We start from the raw sequence: 19627 nt of genomic DNA on the forward strand, positions 1-19627 counted from the left end.
ATTTACTCTTTAAAAATTAAGTTGTTACTTACTATAATTTTTTGATCAAAGTCTTGAAGTATGTGTATTTTTGGATTCTGTACTTTTGATTTGCATGCTAACATGTATATCATTAAAATTCCACCCATGTAGTGGCACAGGCACCATGTGAAGAATTCATGCCGTCTAAAAGTTCATTTTTTTATCTTGTCAATTTTTAATTGAAGTGGTTGGAGATGTTAGCAGACGTGACTAAAATGATTTGCTGATAAGATACTGATTGCATACACGTGTAGTTAATTTTGTGATAGCTAATTAGTTGGTAGCGTGCTCGCAGATTTATTTCATGTTTCTGTGTTGTTCCGGGAAGCATGTAACCAAAAAACATATTGCAACTTTCAGACTGGTAAGTCAATGCTTTAATAGTGATTTTTTAATTTTAATTTTAAAACTAATATACTATGTGTAAAATGTGTGTTGTTAGTTTATTATTATTTTTTAAATTTAAATGTTAAATGGAATTTGTTGCAGGATGTGTTTTTGTTATCGTACACACCATGTAAATGAAACTTGTATGTAAGGCTAGTAAAATACATAAGTGCAGAATTTATGGTTACTGTACTTTAGGTTTCCGAATCACTAATTATGCCGTTATTTTCATTTGTACCAGTTATTAAGTAGAACAATTTTATATCTGGTGTATCTGCTACTGAATAACTAATCATTTTTGATCCAGTGTTGATATAAAGCAATTGTGCAAAATGGATTTTAGAACATTTAGTACTAGTCCTAGTCCTAGATCAGATTTTCCTCTGACCCATCATGTTTGTGGGATGCTATAAGACCAAAATGCAAAAACAAATGCATACATATTTTTCAACTTGTATTGCTTAGAATAAAAAAAAGGTTTAAACCATAGTATTTCAAGACAACTGCTAATAAACATTAACTTAACCTAATCATATGATAAGAGTTATGAAAGTTTGGTAAAATTTGTATACTTATAGTATTTAAATTTTATTATAAAGGTTGTTAATAGTATACAATAATAACATTTATATATGTCTATACTTTAAACATATATTCCTATAATTTATTTTTTAAATTCAGCATCTAAATAATTTCTGCCCTAAACAAAATAAACCAAGTACTAAATAAAGGATACCCAGGTGGTTTAGTTTGACCATCCAAACAAGTAAAACAAAAAGCAAGTTCTGGCTCAAAATTATACATATGGAAATATTTAATCTAAATTACTACTTGTATGGGAACAAATATCAGAGCAACATGGTGATTTTTGACCAGAATACAGATTGTTTTGGAGCTGGAAGGCTGTAGTGGATGTTGGTTAAGCATGTTTGAAGTGTGTGTCTTGTTGCAGTGAACAAACTTCTGGCTTTTGTCAGGGAAGTGGTAGATTCTGTCGGGGAAGTGGTGGCTTCTGTCAGGGAAGTGGTGGCTTTTGTCAGGGAAGTGGTGGCTTTTGTCAGGGAAGTGGTGGCTTTTGTCAGGGAAGTGGTGGCTTTTTTCAGGGAAGTGGTGGCTTTTGTCAGGGAAGTGGTGGCTTTTGTCAGGGAAGTGGTGGCTTTTGTCAGGGAAGTGGTGGCTTTTGTCAGGGAAGTGGTGGCTTTTGTCAGGGAAGTGGTGGCTTTTGTCAGGGAAGTGGTGGCTTTTGTCAGGGAAGTGGTGGCTTTTGTCAGGTAGCTTTAAAGAGGGAGGAAGTAGATGCAAGAACCAAAGCTCAGTTTTGTTGTTTTTTACTTCTGAGAAAGGGTCGATAAGAGGTGATGAGAAAACTCGTAAAATGTTCCGGTTATCTAGGCGAGAGTAAGAGAGAGAGAGAGAGAGAGAGAGAAGATCCTAGTTGCGTGTGAGCAGAACTGGTTTTTCAAGGTTGTTAGATGTTGTAATGCAGGTTTTTCTCGCTGGAGTTTCTCGGATGAAATTGGATGAGAACGGGAGAGGGAGGTTGAAGGCTGCAATGTGTTGTGAGGCAGCCACAGGCGGCAATGCTTTGAGGCAGCAACAGGTGGCTATCGAGGCTGTTGCGTTCGACTAAGGTGGCTTGTATCTTGGGAACTTCATTTGCATGTTGTGCATTATCCGGTAATTAATCAATTCAGGGCTCCTTGTTTTCAGACGACTCTCTGGTCATTGAGCAGGGTGTGTATGGGTAAAGAAAGTCACAAATGTCCTGGAAAAACAAGGAAACTCTTGATCTTTTCTCAAAAGTCTTGAACCATACAGATATTTTGTTAAGTCATGAAACATCAATTTCCAAGAATATTTTGGTATCGTGCATTTTTTTTTTTTTAAAGCCTCGCTTATTAACTATAAATATAGTTTTATCTGTCCACTTAAATCATCTGGAAATTCTCTCTTTAAAATGTTTTTATAATGTTCTAACTTAAATATCTGTATGTTCCTGCGAATAGTAGAATTATTTTGTACTACTTTTGCTTATGTTTAATTTATATATATATACAAAAATTTTAAAATATAGACTTAATTTAAGTTTTTTCAAAGGTTTTCACATACCCACCCTGTGACTAAAAATGTTTGCATTGCAATTGTAAATTGATAATATTATTGCTAACAATGCAAAATAAAATCAAACATTTTTGGGTGGAAAAAAATTATTTACACAACTTATAACGGAAATTTTTTTAAATCGGGTAACAACTTTGGCTTTCACACTGTAAAAATAGTTACTTTGCCAACTTAGCAAGTTATTAGTTTTATTTAGCCATAGCTAAGTTAAAAATTAATTTTTTTATAGTATGAGTGACTAGTCAAATTTACCAGATGAAAATTGTTTTGCCACACAAGTCTTTAAAACATATTTTTTTTCTCCTTAAAAGTATAGCATGTTTGATTTTATTTTGAATTATTATCAATGGTAGGGGTATTTATTATTACATAGCAGACATTTTTAGTAACAGTATCTAATGATTTTGTGTAGGGTGGGTATTTAAAAACATTAAAAAAAACCTATAAATCAAAAACTATATAAAGGCGATTAGAAAATTTTTTCTGAACTATTTCTTATTGTAACTTTCTTTACAAATTACGATTTAAAAAAAGACCATTTTCTTGCAAGATGTAATTTTTTTTTTTTACTAGATGAAGGTTTGTTGAAATATACAAATTTTTTAAAAATTTTATATGAAAAGCAAAATTAACACACAACTAAAAAATTGTTAGTTTTAAAACAACCTTCTTAAAAAATATGGTGTGATTTTAAGTGGGTAGGTAATGTGATTATTAATAGCTTTTCAATGTCCAATGAACATTGAGAAGGAAAAAAAAGTTACTATCACAATTATCATGTACTTCTATTTTGAATGGGTTCTGAAAATGCCACTCTTTGAAATATTTGTCGATGTTCTTTTTTCCGTGCGTAATACGCTGCAGGAAAGGCTGCCTGTTTACGTCTGGCTTCAGGCACGCTTGAGCCGACGCTGATTTGCATGTAAATGAAGTGACTAATCTGCCGGGACACAGGTGTTCCCAAGCTGACACTCAATAGCCGTTGCGACATTTCTCGTGCGGGCACGTCGAGACACGACAGGCAGCTGCCCTGGTGATTGGTCGCTGGGAGGCGTTGGAGCTCTCGCCTCTGTGAACTGACAGCAAGGGTCGTGTTCTTTGTTGCTGGGGCGATGGTTTCTCTTCTCGTGTTCTGAAACCAGGGGGCCCAGCATCAAGGCGAACAGAGAGAGAGAAAACTTCAGATTGTCTGTGAAAAATTTTAAAATATCTGGAAAAATCGGGGAATAGCGAGGAAAATATTTTTTTTTAGATCGGGGAGTTTTAAATGTAATGAAGTAGCTTGGCTTCCGGGTTTGTAGTCGCGTCATCGGCGAGTAATTCAACTGACGTTTCGGTCGACATTACAGTTGCCGTCATCAGGGAGCAGTTACCTACTCAGTAGTACGCAGCTACAACCCAGAAGCCAAGCTACTTCAGGCAATGGCCGTGAAAGCCTGCGAAAAATTATTTAAATGTAATGGTTGGACTGAGGCTGATCCTGAATCATTAATCCGGTAACTGTGTTGTGCATGTTGTATTTGGGTTCAGTCTTTGCTGCGTCACAGTGCTGAGGTGCCAGGCATTGCCCAGCACATTCGCACGAGGCTCTGAATTCATTACGCGATGTGCCGCGTTGTCACCATGTCACTGTTCGGAACTAGAGCATTCCACTTGCTTTTGTGAATGTTCAATATTAATTATGCATAATTTTATTATTTTTATTGAATAATGTTATACATGGGGCCAAATTGGTTAATTACTTAATCAGTTCAAACCTTTCAAATGTTAATTTTTTTTTTTCCCTTCAATTCTGTTTTTAATGAGATAATTGTACTAGTTTTGCTGAAAACAATATTAGCAATTAAATTCAATTTTTTGAATACTTTAAAAATTTGATTTGATATTCTCTTCGCTTCAAAAAAACTAGTATTCCACACAGGCCTAACTGTGGATTTGATCCTTACACTAGCTGCTCTAGAAGTGGTTTATCCGACTGGGATGTACATTTCCATTCCAAGCAGCTCATGTTGGTAACCCTGCTTTACTGTTTACCTCTCCAGCTGCCTGCAAGCTGAACCAAGATTCCTGCTACGGGACATAGCAGCCAGTAGCGGTTTTAGTTGGCTGTGAAATATCGCACTTTCTTTACAGTTTATTAAAAAGTAACCTTGATTTAGTGCTGTGGCCGTAATTTTTAGAATGACTTGTCTTTGTAAAATTATATCTTTTAGCTGCAAACTGAAGATTGGGTTGGTTTTAACTAAACAAAACTGTAAATACACAAGTTTCTGTCACCTTTGAAGTTATGTTTTAAAGTAATAGTTTATAAATGATAACTCGTTACTCAGTGGGAAGAATACTCTTGATTGGTAGATACAGTAGTCCTCAACCAATGTTTACAATTCCATTGTTTCATCTCATACCGACATTGAGCATGTGTCAGTCAGTTTTAAGAATTTTCTAAGAGTAATAATGTAATTGTTCATATAAAAAAAAATTCTCGCTTTTATTTTGAAAGAAATTTGTGGTGTGTGTACTAAATATTTAATAACAATCAAAATAAAATTTATAGATTAAAATTGATTGATAGTTGGCAGTAGATAATAATAACTGTAACACAAAATTACATTTTAAAATTACATAACAAAGCAAAAGTACCTACAAGGAACTGTCCGTCTCTGACTGTCTTCTAAATGTATGCGGTTCAGTGTTTTGTGATGAATGAATGATAAAAGGATTGCCCTTAACATCTTGTTGACAAAGGAGTCAAATCAGCAGAGACGATGAAAGTAATGAGTTGTTAATGGAGCATTGACGGAATCAAGGGTGGAGCGAAATTGGAACTCCCTGAGAAAACCTACGACACAATGACACAATGACATCCGGGGAAAAAATTTCACCGCCGGGAATCAACCTGGTTCTCATTGGCTGGAAGGCGAGTGGCCCTATCATGTTATTGGAGATGATCCTTTGAATAGTATTTTTGAACATTTTGACAAGTGAATCACTTCCAAAGTCTTATAATTATGTACACGTGCTTATTAAGTGCTCATTGGTTTAATTCTTAGGAAAAACTTATCTTTTATTTAAGGTCGATTAAAGTTTTGTGTTTGCATATAGACTGTAGTCAGCTTTAACATGTTCCTAATTTTGGTTTACAGGTAACCATCTACTCAATCTAGAAAAATATTTTCATTACTTCCTGGATGAAATTTGTTTATGAAAAGTAAAACAATGAAGTTCAAAAACAAGGAATCCTTAGAAAATGCAGGATTAGGCGTAATCACCAAGAAAATGAAACGTATTTCTGATTATGGGTCTGTGAGGTTTGTTGGCCAAAAATTATTTTTAATTTTATTTTAAGCTAGCTGTATCGGCCACACATTGCTGTGGCTGTCTGGTTTAATGGAAAAGAGAAAAAAAGTGAAAAGTGTCTTATATGTTTAATTTCACAATTTTTGAAGTGAAACTTCTTTGGGAGTGATGAGAGTAAAATTTAAAGCCCAAATTTTAATGCAACTTTTTTGTGAAACATTGTTTTTAAACGATGCTAATGCCAAAGAGATATTAAGAAAGCACTTACGAATTAAGGTTTAAATTGCCAAAGAAGTTTTACTTCATCATGTGCACTGAGTAAACGTACACTATATAATTTTTTATTAAGTAAAAACACGTGCATATACAAATGCAACGTTGTGTCAAAATTTCAAAGCAATTGGTGAAGAACATTCAAAAATTAGCTATTTTATACAAACTAACATTTACATTTTTATTTATATAGATTACTTTCTTCTTAGTTTATTGTTATTAGCTAAAAAAAAATTTCATCTCCAGTGCTTATTAAGGCCATGTTGGATAGTTCATTTTTGTATGATCACCTTAATTTCAAGGCTATTCATATGCATTTATCATATTAGCTCTTTTGAATTTGTTTTTTTTGTTTGTAAAATTTGTTACCAAATATTACTTGAATGTTATTTAAGAGCTGCAAAATGTCACAAGTAAATATAGTTACGACAACTTGCACATAGTGTCAAAATGTGGGTTTATTCAAGAGAGCTGTCATGATAAATTTAAAGGAGTTGCAATAAAATAGTAGTAATTTCAAGAAAATGAAATAACAAACATAGTTTGCAAGACCAAGCCTTAAAATTCTAATATAATAAATTGTATGGGTATATTTATAATCAATAAACTCCCATAGTGATCAACATTTATTGATTGTAATATGCAATTTTAAGACCAATAAAATGGGTTCCAATTCATAATTATTTTTCTTATTTTTTTTTTGAAAATGTAGCATAGGAAACTGGAGGTGTGAATTTTCAAACAGGCGATGACAACCCTGTTCAGTATCACAAGTAACTTATTGCATTAATAAATGTAAAAATAGAAAAATCACAAATTTAAGAATAGATGTCAATTCACACACAGAAAAATCACAAATTTATAGCTTTCCATTATTTAAAAAAACACTCCCCAACTGATTCAAAACACAGTCAATACATTTTAAAGCAGTGTATTTCAGAGGATAAAACAACTTCTATGCTGTATCAATATAACTGTTCAAACAAACAAAAAATTGGTTTCAGTTATGGAGTGGGTGTCTGTTCTGAAATTGAAGTCAACTGCCTGGCAATTGGATAGCAAAACAAATTCTAGCTGTATATTGTTTGATAGCCTGGAAAAAAAAATGCTAGGAAGAATAGTAAAGATGCCTTCGTGCAGTGAATAATGGTAAACAAACACAAACCAACACATCTACAGGAAATTAACATTGTAATTCATCATGACCCAAAATTGTTTTTGCTATGCGTATACAAAAAAAAAGGGGGGGGGGGAAGTTTTCTCATTTTGACTAAGTATTAAAACGGCAAAGAATTTACACACCAACTCCTTACTTCTTACCACCATGGTTTCAACCACGATAATTAATTGTCATTCTCTTTGAAAATGTTCCACAGGAAAGCCTCGGGAGTGAAATCTCAAACAGGAACAGATGACGACCTTGAACCAGTATCTTTCCTTTCGTTGGTAAGTCAGTGTGATTTTACTGACTCAGTTCTTTGGCTGTTGAGTTTTATTATTGCCATTTCACGCACATGATGTTCTGCCAGAAGCAATTGAGATGTCCCTCAATGGGGACATGTTCACTCTGACGTGTTTCGGAATCGACATTTATGTTGTCGGAATACGTCCCGTGTTACCTTGCAGTTTAGGATTCTGTCAATAGTCAGGACTTTCTGACCCTGCTTGTGACCCAACCTCTGTGACTAAACGCCCATTTTCCTGATTTATTTTGGCATGAACAGAAAGAGCATATAAAATAATATTATTTGTTATCCAACTTAACAACATAAGTTGTTTTGAAAGATAGTTTTCTAGTAGATACAGTATTCATCTCAATAAAAAAATTGTTTAATTCCACTCATACTTCTAAACAATTAAGTCAATTTATTTTAGTAGCATAAAATAATATGTTTGAATGTTCATGCTGGGTTGGTTAGTAAATATCTGTTTTCCTTTGTGAGAAATTTTTTTCACTACATTAGAAACCTCTTTCTGAGGGGTGAGTTGTCTTGCTTATCATATAGCACGGCCTCCCCTCAGGAACTGAATCATAATTACTCTTATACTCCAGCATATTGCATCCCAATAAAGAAATTTGGGTTTGTTTCATGGTGAGTTTAAACCTGCAGTTGATGTGGCTCAGTTTCTTTGGGCGTCTCGAGGGTCAGGTCCAAGCTGAGCAACCATCCAGGGCCCAGCGACTAGCGTGGGCCGCACCAGCCCTTATATAATCAGCACGTCCGCCTATCATGACTTATTAAATTAAATTAGCTAATCCGTTGTCAAAATTCAAGTTCCATTGGTGTAAAAAAATTTTTTTGAAGAGCTATGTTTTCAGATTTTCTGGGTGTGAGTAGGGGGAGCGAGGGGGTTCTGGAACACGGGCTACCAGAATGGGGGGGGGGGGATGAGGTAAGGAACGGTGTGGGTAAAAAAGTGACATAAGTCAGCATGTTGACAAACATGTGGCATGTGGGTTACTCTAATGAATCGAGGAGTGGAAGGGGATGTTGATGATGGTGACGTAATTTGCTGGCGGCGGCCATCTTGGTTCCAAAGCTTGAAGGCAGGTGCAGAAATCTTAACGGCGGGTGAGCCCCGAGCCACTCGGCTGTCAGATCAGTTGGAGAACGGAGATAAAAGAAAAAAATAAGTTGTGCATGGTTTTCAAGTACGTCTTAAAGACAAGACCCCGAAGCAAGGCTCCTCTTCGAAATACATATACTGTTCCGCGGAAGCGAACGTCCCAGAGACCACGGATTCGAGCCCGTCGCCGACGGTTGCTCGAGATCTCTCCAGTGGTTTGTGGCTGCACGTCATTTTTAATTAAATGATTTTTTGTTTTATGTAAGTGACTTTTTTTTTAATGATGGAATTTCTAATCCATTCTTAATGCCCGTCTTGAAACGTGGCCAAGCACAATGTTCTGGGCAGGACAGTACGGAGACGGGGGAGGTTGTAAAGTGACGCGAGCGTGGTCCCCAACTCCACGGAGCGTGTGTCGTGTGTCGCGCGGCAGTACCGCTTCTCGACGGCGGGGCAGCGCTGCCTGCTGCTGGCGGGGCTGGCGGCTGGCCTGGCGGGAGGAGCCCTCACGGTCGCCAACATGGCGCTGCTCGCCGGCCTCACGGACGAGCTGGTGCGCCACGGCAACGCGACTCTGCACGGCGGCCCCGGGGACCAGCTTCTCCACGCCCTGCAGGGGTTCGCGCTGGGCAACGCCGCGGTGGGGGCGGGCGTGCTGCTTCTAGGGTACCTGTCCGTGTGCCTCTTCAACCACGTGGCCGCCCAGCAGGTGGGTCCCTCCCCCCTCCCCCGCTCCGCCAATCTTAGAGCTGTTCCGTAGCGACCCACCCCGGCTTCGCACGGGTGCAATGCCGATGCTAAATATACCTAGGGACACCTGTATTTCGCGATTTTTTTTCATGTCAAGGTATTTCACAAAACACTGTAGCTTTTCCTAAGAGTTGTGGCAAATTGTGAGGGTGCAGCAGTACGGTGACCACATTCTCATCGGGCCCCGTCAAGAGCGGGGCAACACCTCTCACCGACCTCGGCCGACAACCACAGGAGAAAAGCTACAGTGTTTTGTGAAATATCTCGACACGAAATGTATTCGCGAAATACAGGTGTCCCTAAATATACCTATTATAAATATAAATATAACATTTGGTCGTAATGAATTCAAAGCAAAAACCGTAAATTTGAAACTTTTTTTGGACTATGCCACTGCTTTTTTTTACTGTACTAGCAGAACTCTGCAGACGTTGTCCTGCCAGTGTTTATTTATTTACTTCTATATATCTGAAATGGACAGTTTGTATATGATACAGAAATTATAAAATGTTTTAGAAAAAATTTGGAAAAAATGAAAGATTATTCGATAAGATTCTCTTACTTATATTGGTATAAATTTATGATGAATTATGTACTTTTTAATTGGACGGTCTCCGAGTAAAAGGTAACAAGTAAAAAGGTAAAAACAAAAGATAATCAACAAATATCAACAACAAAAGATACCTATTCCACTCGGTTCTTTTTTGAATTTTGAATACCTTACCCTTAAACTACGATTTTTGATGATTGAATAATAATAATAAAAAATTTACTTACCATTCGTTCGGCTTAAAACCAAAAGATAATCAACAATTATCAACAACAATGTAAGCGCAAAAAAAAAGTGTTTATTTACGACATCACGTTAGAAACCTCTAAAATTATCTGTGTTTTTCTACCATATTATGCATGTATTATACATATAAACCTTCCTCTTGATTCACTCTATTAAAAAAAAGCATCAAAATTCATTTCGTAGTTCTAAAGAATTAAGCTTACATAGGGACAGACAGCAGGAAGCGACTTTGTTTTATACTTTTATTTATAAGTTACAAGGCAAATAATACTTTTTTCAAATTTTTTTTCCCTACCTAGTGAAATTTGAATGAATTTTAAGGACTGAATGTAAGCATGTACAAGCTCTTTTAGCACATTGGTTGCTCTAAAACTAATCGGATAAAGGACATTTTCACTTCATAGTTCATACTTTAACTTTTACTCAGGAGACAACATTAAGCCCGACGTAGTGCATCTAACATTGTGTTCCAGATATACATGATTCGGTGCAAATTCTTTGAGTCTGCGTTGCACCAGGACATCGGCTGGTACGACGTCAGGCAGACGGGAGATCTGGCCAGCAGGATGGCAGAGTGAGTTTAAACAGCTCGGTGTGATTGTCTGCCTTGCTTTCGAGTGACGCTACGGTTATCCAAATAGTGTATTCTCTACACTGCAAATGTAGATTTACACTCCCTTCTTGGTTCCTTATTATTAAGAAGAGAAATATTAGTTGCATTATTTGTACACAATTGTTACAAAAATACAATAAATTATAATTATTTTCTTCACAATACTGGAATTAGAATACCTACTTCCAATGGTCGTAAGCAATCTTTAATTTGTAAGTAAAACAAATGATCTTTTATTTAGAATCACTAAAAATTACAATAAATATGCAAGGTTCTTTCCTGTATTAAATAGCAAAATAAAATTTAAAAAAATACAACTATTTCTAACTTAATTTTTTTTGTTATTCTTATTTCCTACATTATAAATTTTGTAAAGAAATTATTTACTAATTGTTAAATGTTTCATGTTGTGTGTATTGTTTTTGTTTTGTTGTCTTGTATTTTGTATTGTTTTGTTCTGTCTGCATGTATCTGTGTTGTTTGTATTGTGCCTACCACCCAAGGCCATAAGCTGTAGGTAGGCATGCAACAAATTTTAAATAAATAAATAAAAATAAATAAATAAATCTTCACACTTCTATGATGCTGTTATAGAAACATTACACTAGGGATGGGCCATCAAATCCTCCAATACCAACAATGCTTGAGTATTCTATAGATATATCTGAGCATTCAAAGAAACATATTTGAGGAAAGGAAATCAAGAATTCCAAATACTAGCACATGTGTAGTTGACAAAGACTACATTATTGATCTCTACAGATGCTATCAAAGAAATGTTTGCTCATGCCACCAGCGAAGAGCTTCAGGAAACTTTTTTGACACAAAAAATTCACATCTCAAACATCTAAACTATTTTCTTTTTGTTTTTTTAAAAACATTGAAGTTGATTATTTATTAAAAACCTAAACATCTGTGTTTTTCTAAAAAAATATAAATTTTTTCTTGACTCTTATGATCTAGATTCAGATTACAGGCATACTTTTAACAATTGAATTTGAGAATCGGATTTGAGAAAGTGGAAAGACTTGCTACCAAGTTACGCCATAACTTGCTGTTCATGTAAATTCATTTCATTATAGGCCAAGTTTCAAAGTTTTCGGTCGCGACTTCCCGCAAAAGCGTTATACGTGGTCTTGATTTAATTCGCAGAGACCTTAACAAGCTGGAAGATGGTTTCGGGGAGAAGGTGGTCATGTTCGCCAACTTCGTCGCCAACTCGGTGGCCAGTGTGGTGTTTGCGTTCGTGAGGGGCTGGGAGTTGACACTGGTGTGTCTGGCTTCGACGCCGGTGATTCTGATAGTCGTCGTCCTCATCATGTGGGTGAGTGCATCAATGCCCTAACGCAACAGTTTGCAAGAAAAGACCTATAATTTTTACTATTATATCTTAGTTGTTTTTAGTTTGTCTGTATTTTTTAGGCCGCTTGCATATCAGAAGCAATTTATGGAATTAATTGGGGGGTGGTCTTTTCATCAGGAAATTTTGATTACTGTGCTGATCTTTTGGGGCGGTAGTTACTCAGGCATTGTCTTGGAAAAACAAGCTTCTGGATGTGAGTGCATCCTAATACAGAAAACCACCTATGGATGTGCATTTTTCTCATGGTGGTCATTCATTTAGTAAGCAACCCTTCTATTGAAAGCAGAAGTGAAGGAATTAATTTGCTACATTGAAATTTCTTTTTTAAGTAAAGTTCAGTTTAATCAGTAATAGTTATAATTTTTTTTTGAAGTTATAACATCTTATAAATCGATGAACGCCAGCTGCACGCACGAAAAAGCATGACTCATTGTCACGTTCCGCCTGAGCCGAGCGTGCAAGAACCGGCCAACCACCGTGTGAGAAAATCTATAATATCAAACAGGTTAAGGTGGGATTTTTAACTAATTGTTCGTGATTATATTTGAACAAATTATTTTAATTAAATTTGCAAAAACTGTAAATAATATTTGAAAATTAAAAATAGTATGCAATTTTTCATCAATGTTTTCTTATGACGTTATGTAAAATTATCGTCCGTAACCCGACTTTACAGACAACCCCCTTTTTTTTTTGGACCTAACAGCACATAATCTTGTTATAGTGAACTGAATAGTGTATATGAAGTTTTGAAAGTAGATGTAAAAAACGATTTACCACTGTGCAGGAGATATCGCGACTGTCGAAGAAGGAGTTGAAGGCATACGGGAAAGCTGGAGCCATCGCGGAAGAAGCTCTGGGTTCCATCAGAACTGTGTTCGCATTCGGCGGAGAATCACAAGAGGTGAAAAGGTACACTTTTGTTTTTTTTTCACCGGAAAGTCTTATTGTATTCGTAACTCTAATAGAAAATGTCTGCCCACCAGTTGTATTTTTTAAGTGGCAATGTTAAAAAATTAACATGTGGATGAACATGTATTCACATTGTTACGAGGCCACTAGCGACGAGGCTAGCCAGCCTGTGGAAGGGGCGTGATGCCGGTAGCACCCGTCCCCTCATCACTGTTACATGCCTGATCCGATCAGCAGCGGTGCCTGTCCACTGCTCTCGATCATTCGGCGATTTCCCAGAACCCCGTCTGGGTGAAGCAACGTAGTTAGGACGCCATTGTTGTCGCAGCTTTGAGAGTTAAGTCAGGGATTCTGATGAAGTGACACTCGGAAGGGCTACACAGGACCTTTCCAGGGCGGGACCTACAGGTATATAAACGGGGAGGATGACCTGCGAGGGCAGTGAAGTGAAGAAGGTGAGAGACCCCTTGGCGAGGGATAGCAGGCGACGGTGACGGGCGTACAAGTATCGGATCATCGAGGACCGTTGTATCTGGTGTTGTGTGTGCGGTGGACGAGTGAGTAGCAAGAAGCAGTGTGTTGCCACCGAGGTTCATGGTCATGGGCGTCTCTGGCACATGAAGTTTGGAGGGGACACAAAATAAATTTATTTATTTAAATGCTAGTACATACCTCCGTAAAATTAAGTATAAAATGTCTGTTTATTTTCAAACTATGCTTTGTATGTGTAATTTTTGTTTGACACCTGATCTACTACTATGTGTCATCACTGTAAGTACATGTATTTTATAAACATGAAAATAGTATAAATAAAACTACAGGATGTACTTAAAAATATTGGGGGGGGGGGGGGGAGAAACGTGTCCCCCACGCCAGAGACGCCCGTGTGCATGGTACAAGATGGGCAATAGAGAGCGTCACTGTTGGGCCGAGTTCCAGTGGAGAGAGTAAAAAGTGAACGTACAAAAGTGTGATCGATGTGTGGACAGACATTTAGTAATTAATGGTGTTAATAGTTGCTAATAAATAAAACTGTACTTAATTACTTGTCAGTCATTGTTCAAGTAGTGCCAAGAGGACATGGGTGTACTAAGTCGATGCATAGTATCATGTCTTTAGACTGTTTAAAGGTGAAATTTTAGTTCTAGAGGTTTCAAATAGATGATTACAGTGTGGTTTTAGTTACAGCCCTTTCGAACAAATATCACATGTAATGTTTTTTCTTTTAGCTCTAGTCCATGGACAACAAGTAAACTCTTGACTGAATTGTCTTTTATTACTGCCACCAGGTACCGAGCCAACTTGGTGTTTGCGAAGAAGATCAGCGTGAAGAGGGGCTTCTACATGGGCGCTGCATTCGGCGTGATCTGGTTCTTCATCTACGCCGCGTACGCCCTTGCGTTCTGGTACGGCGTGGGGCTGGTTCTGGACCAGCGGCACTGGCCCCAGGACGAGATCGTGTACACTCCGGGGACCATGATCGTGGTGAGCTGTCCGATCCACTCTCTGCGTACGTGTACCAGAATTTTTAATTCAAATTGAATAATTTGATATTCTACTCAATATTTATAGTAAAAAATTTTTCTTTAGTCATTCATTACTGGTAAATACAGCAAATAGGACTCATTTACCAAAAAAAAAATTAAAAGTGTATGAAGCCAAGAAAATTTATTCAGAATTAAAAAAAAAAAATCTGTAACATAGTAAATTTTTATGTTTGCGATAAAACCAAAATAACACTGAAAAGCATGTTGAAACACAAAGTAACACCAAAATGCAAGTTAATACATCATCATATAGCATGAAAATGCAAGTAATATCATGGAATTAAGCAGCAATCAACCGATACTTGATTCAGACTGTAAAAAAAAAAAAAAAATATCTTTTATGTTTGATATTAAAGGATACCTCATTTAGACAAAAAAAATTTGTTCCAAAGTGAACATATATTTTATACTGTGCATCTCTTATCGAAACACTTTTAAACCACAAATACTTGTTAGTTTATCGTTGTTCTGAATGCATCTGTTTTAGTCCAAAATAGTACAAAATTTTATTGTAAAAATGCAGCATGCTAATTTTTACCGTTATTTTGGTGTAGTAAGTACTACAAAACAGCTTTCTTAAAAATGAAAACCGTACAATAACTACTACCACCAGTCAACATTGAAACTTGAAAAAGCGTTCTGGAGAAGGTGCGGTCCCCGAGGACTCCCCCTGTGTGTGTTTGGCCGCCGTGACGCTCGCTGCCCTGGCCTCCTCGGAGGTGCAGTGGGCCGTCGGCAGTCGGCAAGCCCTCTATGTGGTCCGCAGGTGTTCTTCTGCGTGATGCAAGGCTGCATGAACGTCGGGGCGGCCTCGCCGTACCTCGAGGCGTTCGGCGTGGCGCGGGCCGCCGCGGCCAAGGTGTTCTCTGTCATCGACCGAGTCCCCGCCATCTACAGCCTGTCCGAGCACGGCTCGAAGCTGCCCCAGCTCAGGGGCTCGCTCACCTTCAGGAACGTCCATTTCGAGTATCCGTCCAGGCCGGGCGTCAAGGTAGTCTGCTCGTGGTTACGTTGATTTGGCTTTGTTCCTTTTCTAATTTTTTTTTTTTTATCAATAAGTTTTTGAGGCTTGTGCCATATTTAATATTTTTTTTTAAGAGCTATTTTAAAAATTTAAACTCAATACTTCAGTTGAATTTGTTTTCTACCACAAATATTTTTAATGTATATTCACTTAACGTATTATCAGGTGGTGATAAAGTCGTGCAAGTGATGTTGATTACAAAGACTTGCACGCCTGTTTACACCCATGATATTGCACTCGGGGAATATCTGTTGACAATATTTAGGGCAGAAAAAACAAATGCAAGGGAGGTATCGGGCTAAAATTTTAAGTAATGGCCCTTGAATAAAAGTCGTCATCGACTGGTTCCAGCCTGCGGCCAGGTCAGGAAAGGAAAATGCCTCCGTCTTCCTCTGTCCCTCCACTATTCCTCATCCTTCACTCTGTTCCATTCTTCTCCTCTCTCCTGCACTCCTTTACTATCTGCTTTTCCCACCTCATTCTTAGTTTTCTTTGGGGCCTTCCTTCTGTGTATTTCACCTCCATAATTTTCCTAGGCAGCCTCTCATTTCCCCATTCTCTGCACATGGCCATACCATCTCATTCATGCTTTTTCAATTATATGTATTTCAATTCTTGTACTCCTGCTCTTGCTTGAATAAAAGAAACCAGAAAAAAACAGAAAAAATTGACATGGTGTGTGAACCTGAGCAGTAATAAATATTTCCACAATTTTATTAAAATTTAAAGAGATTTACTGGATTGTATTGATTCAAGGACTAAATATCATCCTATCGAAATTTATTAGTGATGTGCGAGTCTCGGCATCATCGAGAACGAGACGAGACAGAAATTTTCTCGATCTCGTCTCGAGATAATTTTTTTGGCTCGGAATTTTCGAGAATTTTGTAAACAAGAAATAGGTTAGGTAATATAATATATTGAGGCAGCATTTTGCGTTGCGTGTTGAAATAATTAACATATCTTCAGCGTAACGTAGATCGAATAAAATAAAATATACTTGTTACGATAGTATACACGATAAATTATTAAAAAGTTAAAAACGAACAACTTCCGTTCACAAGTCACTACATGAAACGGTAAACGTAAACAATGAATTGTGCTGTGGTTATCACATTAAATTACAGAAGAAAATGATTATTTTCCGTTAATAAAACCAACACTAAAGTTAAAAATAAATCATTTTCGGTATCAATATCAAGTATCAACGTAAAACGGTACGGTAAAAAATAAAAATATAAACATGACTGCAGAATTCTTCCGCGATTGCATTTTGTTTTATGGCCTTAGGTTATACACACGGCCAGCAGTATATAACAAGCAACATGATGTTTAAATTGCGGTCCGTATCGATAGTGACATATCGATAGTGGTGAATGTTCAGACCTTCATGATCAAGTACCGTCCATGGCTCAAGGAAACTGTATAGACTATGGAGTCAATAACGTATGTTTACATACGACAGTAGGCAAATAAACTGTTGAGTGTAAAGGTAAAGTTGTAATTGCAATTGCAATTGTGGATACTTGATAAAATTATTGAATAATTATGTATGTTTGTCAGATTATTGAGTTTTACTTTTTTGGATCATATTATCCTGTTAACTAAAGTACAGATTTCTCGATCTCGACTCGATTCTCGAGAATTTTTAAATTGCTTTCTCGATCTCGTCTCGAATTCAAAAAAGTCTTTCTCGCACATGCCTAAAATTTATGTGATACAGAATTATTTATTGATTAAAATGTGAAATTTCTGAAAATTGTGTAGTTTCAAGATCTATTTATTCTTAAATTTTAATATTTTTCTATTTGAGGAAGACTTTCCATTGGTGATAAAATTAAAAAAAAAACAATAATAACATTCGCGGGCTCTCACGGCCATTGTCTGAAGTAGCTTGGCTTCTGGGTTGGCAAATAATTCACAGACGTTTCGGTCGACATTGCAGTCGCCATCATAAATTTAAAAAATCAGTTTGGAATCAACATTATTTGTTTAACCTTTTTTTTTCTTTCTCAATTATGGCTGTATCCAACCATTTGTGGGGTGTTTCAGTGGAAGCAGATATAAACGTGTGCGTGTGCACTGTGGCAGGTGTTGGACGGCGTGGACCTGACGCTGGCGCCGGGCCAGAAGGTGGCCCTGGTGGGCAGCTCGGGCTGCGGCAAGTCCACTTGCGTCCAGCTCATCCAGAGGTTCTACGACCCCACGGAGGGGCAGGCAAGTAGCCCCGCACTCCCGCTCCCGTCATCGTGCGCAGACAGAGAGATCAAACAAAACATTCCTCTCCGTGTACTTTTATTCTTTGGTTTACATTTACATTTGCAATCATTGCCTAAAACATAACTTATCAATTTTTTTTGTTGACGTGATAACGTCTTATAAATCGATGAACGCCAACTGCACGCACTAAAAAACATGACTCGTCACGTTCCGCCCGAGCCGAGCGTGCGAGAACCGGCCAACCGCCGTGGCGAGGAAATCTTCTATAATATCAAACAGGTTGAGGCGGGCTTTTTAACTAGTTGCTCGTGATTATTATATTTAAACAAAATAATTTAAATTAAATTTGCAACAAACTGTAAATAATATTTGAAAATTAAAAAAGTATGCAAATTTTTCGTCAATGTTTCCTTATGACGTTATCACGTAAAATTATCGTCCGTAAACCGACTTTACAGGCAACCCCCTTTTTAGCTTTCAAGACTATTTTCACCATTGTGTTGCGTTGATTGAAATAGAAATCTTGTTTGCTCCCCCAATTTTTCTGAACAATTTTTTTTTTGCGAAATGTGTTGAAAGTTTGGTTGGTTTATGGACTGATTTAGTCTAATGTGTGTTTGAATACTTTCATTGCATTGCTTTTTAGTTGGATTTTTTTCTGTAGCTTTTATTTTTATCCATTGTATGAATAGGCCATTGACTGGAAGATTTTCTATCATTGTCGTAGTAAAACATTGAATTTTCGCTTTAGTTTTTCTTGTTAAGAGAACCAACAAACCGGAAGTGAGTCAGTGTTACATTGTTTGAACATTAAGTGAGATGGTTTCGCCTGTGTGTGTTATGTTGTGCGGGTGTTTGTGTTATGTTGTTCGGGTGTTTGTGTTATGTTGTGCGTGTGTGTGTGTTATGTTGTGCGGGTGTTTGTGCCGGAGGTGTTGCTGGACGGGACGGACGTCGCCGGCCTGAACGTGTCGTGGCTGAGGGCTCAGGTCGGCGTGGTGGGGCAGGAGCCTGTCCTCTTCAACATGAGCATCGAGGAGAACATCCGCCTGGGCCACGCGACCGCGTCGAAGGCGGACGTCATGCAGGCCGCGAGGGACGCCAACGCCCACAGCTTCATCTGCGGCCTGCCCCAGGTGAGGGTCCCGTGTAGCTCGCGCCGAACCTTCGGGAAAGCGGTCCGCTCGGGACCTGACAGGACGGGCTCGGTCCCGTCTTGAACGCTGCCGGATTCAGAGACCGGCGTCCTCACAGTCGAGAATCTGGCTAGCATTCTTTCTTAGCAATAACACAAAATCCTGTCTTGAAAATGAAACTGGCTGAACTGTCTGTAACCGCGGTTGAGAGCGTGATGTGGCGGGGGGTCGCAGGGCTACGACACGGTGGTGGGGGAGAAGGGGGCCCAGCTGTCCGGGGGGCAGAGGCAGAGGATCGCCATAGCCCGCGCTCTGGTGCGCCAGCCCCGCATCCTGCTGCTGGACGAGGCGACCTCGGCCCTGGACAGCGGCAGCGAGGCCAGCGTACAGCTCGCCATGGACAAGGTACTCCCTCGTCTCGACTCCTTCAGCGCAACAATAACACATGCCATGTATCTGTATCAAGCGTGAACAACTAAGTAAGTCGATATTCTACATTATAAGTAGGGACCGGAAAAATTCGCGGATTCAATGACCTCTTGGATAGCTTCCATTATCCCTCTGCACATCTCAAGCAAACACGCGTGTTCATTGGGTAC

The 19627-nt window shown here is 38.1% G+C and overlaps 1 protein-coding gene across 6 annotated transcripts in view; it reads left to right on the plus strand.

Moving 5' to 3' along the window:
• The first annotated feature begins 1577 nt into the window (after positions 1 to 1577).
• Positions 1578 to 19627, plus strand: part of LOC134537086 (phosphatidylcholine translocator ABCB4-like) — a 35495-nt gene continuing 17445 nt past the window's right edge. For 3 of the 6 annotated variants that reach the window (XM_063377347.1, XM_063377350.1, XM_063377346.1), the window contains exons 1-12: positions 1579 to 2085; positions 5673 to 5837; positions 7476 to 7545; positions 9101 to 9376; positions 10687 to 10787; positions 11979 to 12150; positions 12977 to 13101; positions 14391 to 14586; positions 15415 to 15639; positions 17764 to 17889; positions 18825 to 19028; positions 19263 to 19433. In XM_063377347.1, the coding sequence (XP_063233417.1) occupies positions 5731 to 5837; positions 7476 to 7545; positions 9101 to 9376; positions 10687 to 10787; positions 11979 to 12150; positions 12977 to 13101; positions 14391 to 14586; positions 15415 to 15639; positions 17764 to 17889; positions 18825 to 19028; positions 19263 to 19433 (1773 nt within the window). In that variant the 5' untranslated portion in view covers positions 1579 to 2085; positions 5673 to 5730. Of the gene's footprint in view, positions 2143 to 5672; positions 5838 to 7475; positions 7546 to 9100; positions 9377 to 10686; positions 10788 to 11978; positions 12151 to 12976; positions 13102 to 14390; positions 14612 to 15414; positions 15640 to 17763; positions 17890 to 18824; positions 19029 to 19262; positions 19434 to 19627 lie in introns of all 6 variants that reach the window. The other 3 variants (XM_063377351.1, XM_063377352.1, XM_063377348.1) reach the window with 2 other exon arrangements.

The sequence above is a fragment of the Bacillus rossius genome, chromosome 11 (genome assembly GCF_032445375.1).
Source record: "Bacillus rossius redtenbacheri isolate Brsri chromosome 11, Brsri_v3, whole genome shotgun sequence".
NCBI lineage: Eukaryota > Metazoa > Arthropoda > Insecta > Phasmatodea > Bacillidae > Bacillus > Bacillus rossius.